We start from the raw sequence: 15,597 nt of genomic DNA on the forward strand, positions 1-15,597 counted from the left end.
TTCCCTAAGACAACTGATAGCTCTCTTATCAAACTGCGGCTAGATAACTTCATTGACTGCATATAAGGAGACTCCTTAGATCATCGGATTAGGGTTCTTCTGTACAATGGTTAGAACCCTTTTAGGACAGCGTATAGGTCTCAATTAGGCTCCTTCCTTCACTGCGTCTAGGGCTTCTCTGTGACTATAATTTAGGGCATTGTTAGAGCTGTGTTCTTTCCAACGTATGAGTGGAATAAGGCCAGCAGATAAGGCCTGTGTTTAACCTCCTTCCATGATTGTGTTAGGGACAACGGAGTCCCTCTTCTTGCTGCGTATAGAACAACGTATGGAGTGTACGTTATGCCTTGTGATTAGCTGTGTATAGAGGACTGCGGTAAGTGTCTCTTCTTGCTGCATAAAAATCCTCATTGACTGCGGCCTAGGGCACCCTCAAATGGTGTGGCTAGAGGCCTCCTCTAGTTGCTCCTTAGATCTGCGTAGAGCCTTCTCTTTTGACCGCGTCTAGATGTTCCTCCTTGCGACTAGATTGCTGCTAGGGCATCCTCCTTACTACGACTAAGGCATCATAAGACTTAGGCCAGCGTATACTCTTAGTATCTCTCCTTCCACCAAAACCCAAAGACATGTGGAGAGGAAGGGATCACAAGAAGAGTGTGTGTCTAAATGACTTGAAGACCTCCTCCTTTTATAGTAAAACGTTGAGCACAAGTGGGGTATATTTGGTTGCTGGCCGACCTTGACGAATTGTCCCATAACACAAATAAATTCATATCTCTATGAATACTTATCGGAATCGGATGATCTTTAGATCAATCCTACACCTCTTGATGAGAGGGATCCAAGAAAAATATCAGCTTCCATTAATAAGATGACCTACATGGAGTTTGGCCCTAGTTGCCAATTTTAACACTGCGTCAGCTCTCTGAGCCTATGCGTCAACTATGCTGACCTCTCTGGTGCTCTGCGCAACACTTAGTTGCCTTTGCGTGGCCCTGCGTGAGCACTAGCTGCTCTTGCGTCACTCTCTCTAGCTGCTCTGCTGCTCTCCCGGCACTATCTCTGTCTCTCTGTACTCAATGCCCCTCAGCTGCATCTCCCGATCACTAATTTTATCTCTCTTAGCAAACCCCGCTCTAGAGAATAGAATGACTGATCACTCTGGTGTATTCTCTAAGTGACCCTCAAGCCTCCTCTTATACTTTTCTTGTTGACATATAAACGACCGAGATTAAGTCCCTAATCAACGGCTAAGATTAGATCTGGCTTGATCCGTGCCTTTTGGACCACTCTAACACACATTCATATTAATACACAATAATATTTTATTTTTCCTAAGTTTAGACTTAGGAACTCCATTAAAAATATTAATTATTTTAATATCTCCTGATCTATTTAGAATCTGCCCAAACCCTTTCTGGGTATTGGAGATCTCATGTGCCCCAACCTCTCCACCAAATTTCATGGCTAGAGCACATCCGATGCTACCTTAGATCAACACCCTAATAAAGTAAATCAAAATGCTTGATGAAAGATCATCAGAGCAAGGTTACTTGGGAGTGGGAACGACATTATTAGAAGCTCCCAGTTTGGGAGCGAATCCCGGAGCGTTTTTTATATAATATATATATTTTTTATAATTTGATGCATATATGTCAACAAAAACATGTAGAATGATGAATTAGATATAAAAAACATAAAAAACATAGATTGAAACATATAACAACAATCATTTAGAAGTTATAATCTTCATCAACCACGTCCACAAGTTAGTAACATACAACATATTGAGTCTCATGATTCATCAATCTTAAAGTTTCAAGCTTTCAAAATTCAATATATAACATTTATCATCATTGAAAATCGAAGTTGTACTTGTAAGCTAAGTGTAACCATTACAACAAGTAATATCTAACATGAAATGAAATGTTATAAAATGGAATGAAATGAAACAACTTTCAACTTTCATGAAGCATCATATTCATAATTCATTACTAATGAGTTATAATTGCCAACTTCAAACTTAAATTGTCATATATTGTTTAAAAAAATATCATAATAAATATGAAAGAGTCAATAGTTATAAAAACGACTAGAAACTAGAAAAGACAAGTAAATCTATTATCTATTGCTTATGCTTGGGTCTCTTGCCACCACGAGAAATGTCTAATTTTTCAATCTTGTTGGAAAATCAGGATCTTTGTCATTAATATCACCCTCTAAGCATTGATATCCAGAGGTATTTTTGTCATTACCTCTGGATCTATATAGGGATCTTAGTCATTAATATCACCCTCTAAGCATTAACATAAGATAGAAAAAGCATAGCATGTCATGTCAAGATTTTGTTTGAGTGATGCGTACATTTTTAGGAGGGTCATGATAGAGGAGTTCGACAACCAATGTCACTAACATCAAGGTACATAGAGGGATTGGTGCTCTTGATTAATACGAGTTCCATACCCTAATACATGACAAAATTCAATGGAAACATTGCAATCCCCCAATCCTGAATTCCTGAAACACTGATAAGTCTGCTGGATTTTGAATGAAATCTAAAATTCTACTTTCTCCATATGAAGTCCAATAAGGTCGGAACCACTCTCAAACATCCCGAGTCATTTCATGGTAATGTTGTTAATTTAAGTAAAAGTGACATTCTCCTTAATCTTCATTTTCATCCTTTCATAGTGACATTCTCCTTAATCTTCATTTTCATCCTTTCATAGTGACATTCTCCTTAATCTTCATTTTCATCCTTTCATCCTTTTACTTTAAGAAATTAACATTACCATGAATCGCATATCAATACTGGGGCCATAGGCTTGATCATTAGGCTGCCCCACTCAGAACTTATTTGTTTCTTTGAAAAAAATTGCATTTGGAATATTACTGCAATTTTTTTTTGCAAAAAAGACACAAGGCTCCCGAAAAGGCAGGAAGCGTTTTTTTAGGGAGAGCGCTCCTCAGGCGCTCCGGAGCCGCTCCCGACCCGGAGCGCAATCGGGGACTGGAGCAAGAGGGGGGGGGGGGGGGGGGGCGCTCCCCCGCAACCCTGCATCGGAGTATCTAAAATTGTATGCTACCCCAGTGTCTGCTCTTGTTCTGATTTGTTTTTGATAAATGATGATCAATTTAAAAAAACTCCATTGGGCGTACTCAGTGGTGTGCAATTAGTTGGTGTCATGGTTTCTTCTTCTATCTTCTCTAGAGTAGTAGAGTGTTTCTCCAGTATTTACCTAAATGTATCCTTGTTCATTTCCTCTAGTTGAGATATTCAAGGTATGACCTCATAATGTGCCGTGGTTTGAGGGCTGACGAAATCTTCCAATTTCTTGCTTTTATTGCTCCTTTGGCTTTCCTGGGGTCTATCCGTTTCAGGACTAGGCATCCTATGGGCATTTAGATAAACAGGTTTTGGGCTGCTGTCAGTGGGGAAAAAAATTGCTTTTGTTTTGAATTCTTTTTTGGTAAATAGGATTTACACTTATATGATCCCAATGTGTGAGCCAATATCTCTCTGGTGTTTTGAGCAGATCCTTTCCATTAATCCTATGAAAATCATTGACAGCTGTTGACGATTAAGATTAATTTGGTGTCTATGAAAGTAGTCACTGTTATTTATCAAGTCATGCTATTATTTATTTCTATATTCTAAGCATTTATATATGCCTCTTCTTACTGGGTTTACAACCTTTGCATGTTATAAACAGGTGCTCATAATTTGATTCCAATGGAGATAGCCTTGAAGATTGCTGGTAAAATCAGAAAACATGAAAGGTTTGCAGTGTATGTAGTGATACCAATGTGGCCAGAAGGCGTTCCTACTGGTGCATCTGTACAAGAAATACTTTTTTGGCAGGTGAGGCACTGTATGAAGTGATGGATAGACATTTTCATTGATGTACTATTATTTGGTAGTAGTGTTTAAAATGAAAAGGAGCACATTTTATGAACCTCTATGAAGTTTCAAATTAACTAGTTAAAAAGACTAAAATTAACTACTTAAAAATTTAGTGCATGTAATGAGGTGAGGTCCTATCATAAAATAATGCAGTGCTTCACGTAGAAATATTCTGTTCTGGACCAAAAATTGTCTTTCCTATGGTAATAAGACGTTTGGCAAGTCAACATTTTCTTCTTTCTGTCAGAGACTTATTTCATATGAATCGTTTATTACAGAAAACATATGGTATGCTATCTATCATTGCATACCTTGATCCCAAAGGATCAACTAATCAAAATCGTTGGGCAAGTTGCAGCTTGTTATATCCATCTAGTCCACATGATTGCAAGATTTTTCTCTGTGCCTCCATATATATTTCCTAAATAGGAAATTAGATTTTCCATTATCTGGATAAGTTAATGTGGTAAAATGCTCTTTATGATTTAAAAAATGGGCTTACATCAAGCGATCCTGTAGCTAAAGTTACCCATATGCCATTCTTTCTGGATTAACTTAAATAAGTTTCCTTCTGGGCAAAATAAATTCAATCAACAGTAAAATTCTAACTTGCTGCATGCATGTCGAGACTCTATACATGTAAAGGCTGCAAGTCATACAAAACCAAGTAACATTTTCGACAGGATGTCATTGACTCATTAAAGGTAGAGACTGCAAAGCATACACCAAAAGAGCAGGCCTTTGGCAGGATATGCGAGTGTTGGTGATGACAAACATGTTCATTAAGCTATGACAGAAAGATCAGATTTGCAAAATGTATGGGTACCATTGGGACCACAGGCTTGTACAGAAACATAGATTCTAGAAGCTACGACCCATGTTTCTGATAACTTCAGGCCACGAATGGCATTGAAAACTAAGCCGTCATCCACAACATGATCCTGTTGTTCAGATGAATTGTAGTAGACTATAAGAATGTGCTCTGTTACAACCCCAACATCTGTTGTACCTCCAATGTCACTCCCACAATACCAACCATCAGGTTGACAGAGTAAGAGTAAGAACCACTGATGGGATTGTTGAGTACAATGATGTCAATACAAAGCATGACTACTGAAAGGTATCCTATATAAAGAACAAGAAATAAAGTAAACATGAAGTGAATATGCAAAAGCATGGAAAAATCTTCGGACCCAAGTGCAGGTAGCCACAATGGGAGGTAGATGCAGAGGCAAGGGATCTAGGGATTGGGTTATGGTCCACTAGAACTACCTCTTCTACCATCCAAGGCCGTATGAAGAAAAATCAGGACAGAATGATGCCCAGAGGAAGAGCACAGAGACAATTTGGATGCTCTACTGCATTTCTGCCTCACAGCTGTAACTTGCTGCTGATGTCTATGTGATCTCATCTGTGCACCGGTAAGGGATCTAGTCTGGTGACATCTCAGAGGTCTCTAAGGAGGGGGAACGGTCCACTTGGTCCGCACTGATTTGGAGCTAGAAGCAATGCTGTCACCAGCCCGTCTCTTAGTGCTCCTACTTGATGGGAGCACCATAAAGGAGGACGTAATCTGCTGAGCAAGATTCATCCTACAAGTGTGGAGAAATCCTTAAGGCAGCATAGTTAGGGTTATACTAATTTGATTTTTCTTTCTTGACATTTTCTTTTGATGTTCCTTATTAATTCTTCTTTGCAATTATTATATTTTTATCATCAACACAAATATCAAACAGAGGAAGATCACAAACACAACAAAGAACACAAATGTAGGCACTCACAATGTGGCTAACATCTCGATAATATCCTGATTTTACCTCGAAATCACGATGTTTTGGCATAGCCGATGTTTGCTGATTTTCACCGATATTTTGATGGTATCTTGATTTTGCCGATGTTTGCCAATATTTACCGATATTTTCCAGATTTTTACGATTTTTTTGGTTTTCCGAACCCTTGCCGATTTTATACCGATGCCGATGTTTGCAACATCCGCACTTAGCTAGGGCAAAACCCCTCTTCTAGTGGAAAACCCAAAAATTCTTCTCTTCTTTTAGAACCAAATCAAATGAGACAACCAGGACCTTTAGACCAACAGTGAGACCTCCTTCAAGTCAAGTTTTCCAAAAGTCAACTCAAGTCAATTCTTCCAAAAACAAACCAACAAGAGTCTCGGACCTCACTGCAACTTCTGAAACTCTTCCTGCAACACTTTGAAACTGCAGTAACCCTAATTTGCTCACACGTGTGGCAGAAACAACAAAATTTTGGTCCTTGCTTGACAAAAGATCCTTCCTTCCTGGCTAGGGTTTGTCTCTTTTTTCTCTCAACTTTGCACTTCTTTCTCCTACAAAAATTGCAGATCGAATGTCTTCTTGATGGTAATCTTCGCAAGAGGTCGAAGTCTTCTCTTATATATTGTCTTCAAGTGTGGACGAAGTCACCTTCATGAGGCTGAGTAGATAGTTGAAGGAGCCGAATTAGTGGAGTGATAAGTGACACTTTTTACATAAAAAATATTTTCTTCTTTGATACAATGAGTCCAAGAAGGGTCTAGTACATAATGACAAGGACAATGACTCATGACATGAACCCTAGAAGCACTCAATAGGTTCTTTGACCTAGAAACAAAATAAATAAATCATGAAACCCATGCTTATAAATAATTTTTCTTTGACAATAATTTTTCTTTTTCTTTTCTTTTGACAAATACATGAGAATTACAACAATTTTGAAGATTGATACTAGTTACATTTCTCAACAACAAGGAGGCTAGAGAGTGTGGGCACAAAGTTTGGGGGTTGTAATTTCGGATCCACAGGGTCTTGATGCCAGATCCGCAGATCCACTTTTCTGAAATGGATACAGATATGGATCCACCCAGATCCATGTAGGATCCTCCACGTAAATGGATCCTTCAAACCCAAAAATGTATCCCATGCTACTGAAATGAATCTTGTGCCAGCTAGCCCTCACACACTGTCTCCCAAGCAAATAAAATTAGAATTTTTGGTTTATTTTTTATTTCTTTAAGGATGTTTCTCACCTTTTTAAAACCACGAAAAGCAAATACTCTATTTAGATTTTTAATTAGATTACTTATTAGTAACATGTAGGTTGTATAGTCGTGTAAGTTATTAACTACCTATAAGTTGTATATCACATTATAATGCTAGTAGGAAAGGTATTGCACATCAAAATTTTAATTTTCAATTTTTGATTACGCTAATAGGAAAGCTTTGAGACAATACATAGATAATCATATATAATGTACAAGGGATGTTTGTGTCATTATTAATTTAATTAGATCAATTCCATCCAACTCTAGATGAAGAGTCCTCTTAGAACAATATGATACATAGACTATAATATGTTCTCAAATGGTGTACAATATTTATTTACTATTGTAAATAGATGGGAATTTTTAGATTTTGAGGCAAATTTCAGGGAAGATGACAGGTTGATCATGATGTAGAGTTGAAACTTGAAATATTCAAATGATGAACGTGTAGACCCATTTTGGACATTTAGTTAGCCCTACTTCACATCATCATATCAATAGAATGATCACTGATGAGACACTTAGTTTTGTATTTACAATTATCCTTGTTGTATCAAGCATGACGCATCATGATTTTAGTGTTCAGATTTATAAGTTATCTAATGATTTCAGTCCTATTGTTGTGATACATGAATGGTTTTGATATTTAAATTTGAATATGATTTTTAAAATTAGAAAAGTATTATTGTATATTTTGTACGTCGTGTTTCCCTATCATATTCGGATCCTAGCTTTACAAAATATGTTGGATCTATATCAGGATCCGAATCTGAATTCGTATCTGTTTTTGACATTTTGTTTCCTGGTAACTTATTCTGGGGGCCTCTTGCATGTAAAGGGTCTGAGTCCTGCTGAAAAAGTAATGAAATATACCCAGATTTCATAATAAATGGAGCAACAGAAGATGAAGTGCTCCTTCAAATCAATCTTTCAGAGATGACATAGCTGGTAGATCTTGTCTAAGTGGTCTAGTTGGTGGTCCGTCTCAATCCATAGTTGATGAGAGCCAACTCTGAATTGTTCTAAGGGAATATGAAGGGCACACAACCAATGGTAAAATGTGTAATGGGGACAAACAATGAGTCCTTCCCTCATCATCATGAAGTGCTCAACATAGAAGGCCATCTATGGATGTAACCTACCTTGAGGGTGTATACATTTCCTGTAGATATCCTCATGAATGATTGTATCCATCTCCTATTATACTCACAAATGGTTGTATTCATCTCCTAGTTAGTAGGTAAGCGGTAGCTTAGTGCAGATAAGAAATATCTAATTGGAGGAAGCTGGTCCAACATAATGCCAACTAAAGTAAGGAGATTTGAGATTTTAGTGTACTAACATTGGTAACGAGCTAAAGGACTAGCTGCTACAATGGACTCTGATTAATGATAGGCCAACTATGGATATTTGTCACACCCCTGCATTGTATTAGGAAAACTCTGAACAGTAGAGAAGTGAGACGAGACTGAACATTGCCTCAAGGTGGAAGGAGTGAGTGCCAAAATCTTCGAGGATGATGGGTTGGGGAACTGTCTATTTGCATGATATAAAGTGGTGGAGGATGGTTTGTGCTATCTCTAATGAGGACTAATTATACTCTAGTAAACTAGGTCCCCAAACCTCAAAGCCATATAGAACTATAGGTTGAACAAGAGTGTCCATGAGTGACATCTTGGATAATATGTCCTGAAAGTGGTTTTGAAAATATCGTCTTTCAAGAAGGGCCAAGGACCCATATCCCTTAATTTAGGCTGAAGTGCATACGACAAACTGAAGTCAGGACTTGCGAACGCCGAATAGAACCTGGGTGTTGGTGATCTTGATCTCCTCACCTTTGAAAAAGAAGTGGTGATCATAATGAATCTTCTTCCGTTCGTTGAAGATCATGACCTTGGTTTTACTTAGATTTACTGTCATTTGATGAAGATCATAGAAAAGGGCTAGGGCATCTAGCTATTGCAACAACTTGTCCGAGGATGAGGCTAGACGGATCACATCATTTGTAAACAAAAAGATAGAAATTAAGACCTTGTATAAAAGGAAACCATCACCATTGTGGATATGGTCAAACAAGTCTAGCTTGTCAATGTAGATCCCAAAAAATGTGGGGGACAAGGGGAAACCCTATTTCACCCCAATAATATTTCTAATGACAAATGACAAATGACAAATGATGTTTGGGAGGTAGTGCCTCGGCTAGAAGGCAGATCGGTTATAGGTTCCAGATGGATCTACAAGATCAAGTACGCTGCAGATGTCAGTGTAGAGAAGTACAAGGCTAGATTCGTGGCAAAGGGGTATGCACAGAAGGAAGGGATAGACTATGAGGAGACCTTTGCTCTAGTTGCTAGAGTCTCCTTCACTCCAGTTGCCAGATATACCTCTATCAGATTCGTTATATCTCTAGCAGTGCAGTTAGGATGGGAGATTCACCAGATGGACGTCAAGGCAACATTCTTGAACGGGGTGATAGAGGAAGAAGTGTATATAGAGCAGCGTGAAGGCTTCAAAACTCATGAGAAGCACACTCATGTATGTAGATTGAAGAAAGCCCTATATGGGCTCAAGCAGGCACCCAGGGCGTGGTATGGTCGGATTGACAATTATTTGCAGTAGTTGGGATTCATCAAGAGTGATGCAGATCCCAATATCTACTATTTGATGGTGGAGAATGAGCCTCTCATTCTGGTTTTGTATGTAGATGACCTGTTTCTTGACAGGATCATCAAGGCTCATAAAGCACTGCAAAAGAAACCTTGAAGCAGAATTCGACATGAAGGATATGGGGTTGATAAACTATTTTCTAGGATTGGAAGTATGGCAGAAGAATGGGGAGATCTTCCTTGGGCAAGGGAGATATGCTACAAATATTCTGAAGAGGTTCAGAATGCAGGATTGTCGGCCCATGACGACGCCCATGATCACCAATTGGAAGAAGATAGATGCATTAGGGGACAAGGAAGTCGACCCCACCTTGTACAGATAGCTCATTGGGTCGCTTATTTTTCTGGTTAACACTAGGCCAGACATTTTTTTCACTGTCAATACCCTTAGTCAATTCATGGTAGAACCTAAAAGGGTACATTGTGCAGTAACTAGACACATTCTTAGATATGTGCGTGGAACAATCAAATTTGGGTTGAAATAGACTTGAGGAGATGACGTCAGATTATGCGGATTCACAGATGCAGATTGGGTAGGTAGTTCAGTGGACAGGAAAAGTACCTCCAGGTACTACTTCAATGTTGGATCAAGGATGGTCTCTTGGTGCAGCAGGAAGCAGAAGTCAGTAGCATTGAGCTCAGCAGAAGCTGAATATATGGCAGCCAACACAACTACGTGTGAAGCTATATGGCTTAGGAAGCTGCTCGTGAGTTTATTCAGGAAGAAGATGGGAGCGACCAATGTTTACTGTGATAATCAGAGTTGCATAAAACTCTCTGAGAATCCAGTATTTCATGATAGGTTGAAGCACATTGATATCAGATGTCATTTCATCAGAGACTACGTTCAGCGTGGGGCAATCCAGCTGCAGTATGTTCCCACAAGAGATCAGGTAGCAGACATACTCACAAAAGCTCTAGGGAGAGCTAAGTTCATTCGGTTTAGGGAACATATGGGTATGGTAGAGAACCTGTTTCAGTAGCAGAAACAGGTGGATTCTCAGTTGCAGCGGCAACAGATGAGAGGGAGTTGCAGTAGTTGACAACAATACAGTAGGGTCAGCAGCAACAAAGATGCAATGCATATCAGAGTTGCGCAGTAGTTGATGCGCAAAGCAACCAGACATCAATAGTGTAACAGGAGGTGGTGCAATGACATGGTGTTGCTTCAGTAGGTTGCAGTGCTAGAACACATTCCTCGCTAAGAGGGAGTGTTAGTTTTTGTAGCATCAGATGTGTTCTAGCCTTGAAATTTTGTGAAGAGGCTAGAATACATGAGATCTCCAAAACCCATAAATCTTTTCTGGAAATTCCACCTAGAGACGACTTAATTAAAATAATTAATCATTTTTTAATGTTTCCTAAGTCTAAACTTAGGAAATATGATTAATTAAAGGATATTAATTAAGTCATGGTGAGAAATTGGCCATTGATGTCTCAACGAGAAATTATAAGAAGAAACTCGATGGGGCTTGGAGAACACACACCAGCAGCTACTCAGTTGCCCAGGCAGATCGATTTTCTTAGTGGCTGAAGTTCAACAGAGGAGATAGAGCCAAAGGGTGAGTTGCAGGGGGAGAGAGAGGGTATCAACAGTGATCCGAGAAGTGCAGAATGAGTTTCGGAAGAGATAGGAGGAGGAGAGACACAGTCCACTAGAGCTCTACACAACACCAACACAGAGGGTGATGCAGAAACCCAACGTATGGACAGAGGGTTGATCTCGGGGTTAGGGAGTCACTGTGGAGAGTGAGAAATTTGTCACTAAATTTCTTAGTATTTTTCCTCTGTTTTGATGTCTGAATTCTTGTACTTGAATTTCTGCTAAAGAATTAATAAAGAAACCCTCATATGCTGCACCAATTTTCCCAAGTTGGGTTTTTCCGGGGACAATTGTCTAAAAATAATTGTCAATATTTTTGTGTGTGCTAGAATTTATCTAATTTTCTAGCATTTATTTTTTTCCATAGTATTTGTTTTGTGAAGGTTTTTTTCCAAAAGAAAAAATCGAACTTTTTATTACCAGGATAAAATGTTACAAGTATATGCCGCAGCATTCAATTTGCTCTATAATTTGCGAATCATAGAGCTCGCTGGATGGGGGAACTTAGCCCCGTCCAGCTCATGTGAGGAGTGTTCGGGCCAGTGCCTGTTCAGCTTGAAAAATATAAACAAGAACAATGAGAAAAGACCGCAGCGAGAAAAAAGGAGAAAAGAGAGAAATCATGACTTTCTCCCTTTTTTCTTCTCAACTTTTTGCCATTTTCCTTGGGATGGAATGATGGGAACCAGTTGAAGAGGATTTTCTTCGCCGGGTCGAGGATTTTCCTTGTCTGAATCAGAGGCGTCTGGAGAGTGTTGTCTTTTGATTCCACTGATTTCCATTGCATTTAAGTTCTTTCCCGATTGTGATTCCTTAGGTTCTTGTGGGGATGTCTTCTGAGTTTCTGTTTGGTTGCTTTCATCTTGGATTGGTTCTTCCTCCTCATCTGATTCTGTATAGGAGAATTTCCATCCTTTTTGATGGTTACCTGTTTTCTTCTTTCTGTGGCTATTCTTTTTGTATTCTGGACATGCGTTTTGCAGATGTCCAGTTTGCCGACATATTCTGCACCTGAAAGCTGTATTTTCATAGTCTAATGACTGCAACCAGCTGCGATCTTTGTGTTTCAGTTTAATGTTTCCTGGTAATCCTTTACTCAGGTCCACTTCCACACATATGTGTGCGAAAGTATAAATTCTTTCTTCAAGTCTTTGTGTGTCCATTTTGATGAATCTGCCTATGGAGTTGCCTATACATGCAAGTATCTTTTGGTCCCAAAAATGGATAGGGAGGTAATGAAGCCGTACCAATACAGGCATCCGAGATACAACAAAAGTGTTTGCGTCAAACTCCGGGAACCATGGAGTAATAAAGAGACCCGAAGAGCCCCAAAACCACGGTCCTTGCTGAATCACGGCTTCCCTGATTTCTGGCGACTGAAATTTAACTATGAAAAATCCTTTTGAACAGAGGTGGATCTCACAGTCCAACGACCAATTTGTGAGTATCCAATGAAACAAATCCAAGGGTTTGGGCCAAAACCCATTAAAACGACAGATGATGGCTTGCTTTTCATAGCTGTCACATACCTTCTCTGCTTCTACTGTCTCGATTGTTAGTTCTAGTGTATGCTGCAGTTGTTCCACTATGTATGGACTTGGTTCTGTTCCGGTCTGCTTTGGGACTGTTGGAGGAGCTTTCCCACTTTGTAAAATATGCTTGTAGGACGCTCCTTCGCTTCTGTATTGCTGATGCTGAGCTGGGGTGTGATTCGATTTGGAACCACTGCCTCCTGCTGTTTTGCTGGTAGTTGCACCTCCTCGTAGTCTCATATTGAGGAAGATTGTAGATCCTGGCTTGATGTTGTTCTCCTTCAAAGTTCTGTGATCCTGTAGCGATCTGCCCCCTGTTACTAGGTTTTGCTCCCCTGTCGGATAACCAATCTGGTTAGCTATGTTATTTTTCAGATCTATTGCCCTATCTGTGGCATGAGTCCAAGTCAAAATTGTGTTTCCCATGGGCGTTTTGACGAGGATTTGAAAGTAATTGGGTTCTGTCCCGGTAGAGTTTGGACTGGCGATTTGGGGCCGGGATTCATTCTAGAGGACTTCCTTCCCTGCTATAGTGGCTTCGACTGCTTCTGCCCCAATGGCCTTGTTCCTGGATACGCAGTCAGCCATCCTTGAGGGTTCTACCAACCAGAGATGCTCCCGATCTATCAGCGCCCTGGCTGATTTCTCCAGCTCCGCATTATTATTTCCTTTGACTCTGAATATTTCCTTCTCCATGAGATCTGTGTCTTTCCCATGTTCCAGATCCGGGCAGAAAAAAACTGAGTCAGATCTATGATGTAAGACCTGACCTAAGCTCTAGGCCTCCTTCCATCCAAGTGCTGGAGTTAATGAATTGTCAGGGTTGTGGCCGCCCCTTTAACCTTCATGGTTCTTGTGGTCACCCAGATCTGCCCTCTGAGCAACTGTTCCATTAATTTGTTTACAGATCTGCGGTATTTTGCACCATCCTCCAGATCTGAGTCGGTGTTGATGCCATTACCATTGCTGTGTTCGACAAGGTTCCCGCACCCATGAACCTGTTTTGCCGTTGATTTACTGGTTTCAGGTATCCACCCTGTTGATTGCTTGGGTGTTACATTAATTTTACCGGTTCTATGCTCTCTGAGGGCCTGATCTGTCAGATTGATGGCATGATTTTGAAAAAAGAAATCAATCTGCAGGGCAGCGGCATCGATCTCATATACTGTGGTATACCAAGCCTGTTTGATTGCTCTGACTGCTGTTCCAAGATCCCGATTTCCCCCAAAAAGAGCTTCAAGATCTGACCAGAATAGGGGTTGATTTGTCAACGGATGTCTGTACTGATGACCCTTAGACTGGATCTATGCACCAAGCCTCAGATCAAGGGAAATGGTGCTCGATCAGGGCTCAATGGCGATCACTTGAACCTTTGGATATCATGATCTGCGTCATAGTAATACAGATCTGAATTCTGACATGCAAAAAACTTGAAAGTTCCTCCATACCTTTGGCAAAGACTGCGGTTGCCCAATCCAAAAACTCCGTTATTGCTCGAGCCAGCACCCTCGTAGAGCTCGGTCGCAGAGGTCCTTGCATAAACCCTCGCCATTCTCTCCCTCCCTCTTGGTGGTTAGTCAATCATTTGTTTTGTGAAGGTTGTAGCGTATATATTTCAATATTTGCCGTAGGAAATTGCAAATAATTTGTTTAATTAATTTAACAAATAGAAGAAATATTATTAGTTGCCGCAGTAGGATTCCAGGTTTCAGAATTTTCAAAAGTTCCTTTGAGGCCGACTTGAAGGAGTCTTTCAACAACAAGGTGATTTCGATGGATGGAGGAGTCTTCACAGACTTACTTTGACAATGACCTAAAGCCTATAATGGAGGCTTGACCTATACAAATGACCCAAGCATGAAACCCATGCCTTAATAAGTCAATTTCAATAATAATAAAATTATTTTGACAAATGTATTACATTTTGACTTCAAGTACAATAATGAAGACTGAACCTAGTTACATTTTCCAACACTCCCTCTTAACTAGGAGGTATTCATATTTACATATAACCAAAGAGGTACATGGAAGATCTCAAACCACATCATCTATGAAGAAGTTTAGGCACCACAATGCCATGGACTAGATTCCTGACCAGGGCAATCTATCCATTGGTATCTCAACAATTTAGGCACCGCAATGCCACAGACTAGATTCCTGACCAGGGCAATCTATCCGAGTGGGACTAAGATGGACTCAAGATTTCAGCCTCTCTAGGTACCATCAGGCTTACTTGCTAACCATCAACCTAGAAATCCAGGTGCATGTCAGAGCTCAATGACCAACACCACCTTTCCAACTTCGGGACCTAGACATCAACACAAAGTGTCGGCCAGATGTCCTCCCAGGCAATGCTTCACTCACAAAGCCTCAACACCCCTTGATCCGACAGATCAAGGACAACAAATCTCTCCCGATCAAACTGATCGGTAACCAACATGCTATCAAAACCTTCGAGAGATTTACCTGTACAAACACAACCCCAATCAATAATATACCTTCACATGTACATAAACAAATACAAAGCTCGGGGGTCTTCTAGACAACTTGATGTTGCTTCTCAACTTTTCATAGTAGGACTATCAACCGAATCTTTGACAGAAGATTCCTCAATCATATACTTTCCTTTCCTACCCATGCAACAACATATCCTCCGAAATTCATTTTTCAATCAAAACCAAGCTATTCCCTCCCTCTCAACCAAGGAGCATCTGTTTATCCAAACTCCCTCTTAATCTAAGGGAGATTTCTTCCATTTTCGTCATCGGAGAATCTTTCATGGCTCCCAACCATTTCATTAGAGTTATCATCATCCCCATCATGCTTATCAC

At 39.9% G+C, this 15,597-nt stretch overlaps 1 protein-coding gene across 3 annotated transcripts in view; it reads left to right on the forward strand.

Moving 5' to 3' along the window:
• Positions 1–15,597, forward strand: part of LOC149216949 (phospholipase D delta-like) — a 130,931-nt gene that overhangs the window by 54,037 nt on the left and 61,297 nt on the right. For all 3 annotated transcript variants that reach the window (XM_089392865.1, XM_089392864.1, XM_089392863.1), the window contains one exon: positions 3,714–3,862. In XM_089392865.1, coding sequence (XP_089248991.1) covers positions 3,714–3,862 — 149 coding nt within the window. The remainder of the gene's footprint in view (positions 1–3,713; positions 3,863–15,597) is intronic.

The sequence above is a fragment of the Pinus tabuliformis genome, chromosome 1_1 (genome assembly GCF_031772625.1).
Source record: "Pinus tabuliformis cultivar Carrire ecotype Pingquan chromosome 1_1, CPIR1, whole genome shotgun sequence".
NCBI classification, from domain to species: domain Eukaryota; kingdom Viridiplantae; phylum Streptophyta; class Pinopsida; order Pinales; family Pinaceae; genus Pinus; species Pinus tabuliformis.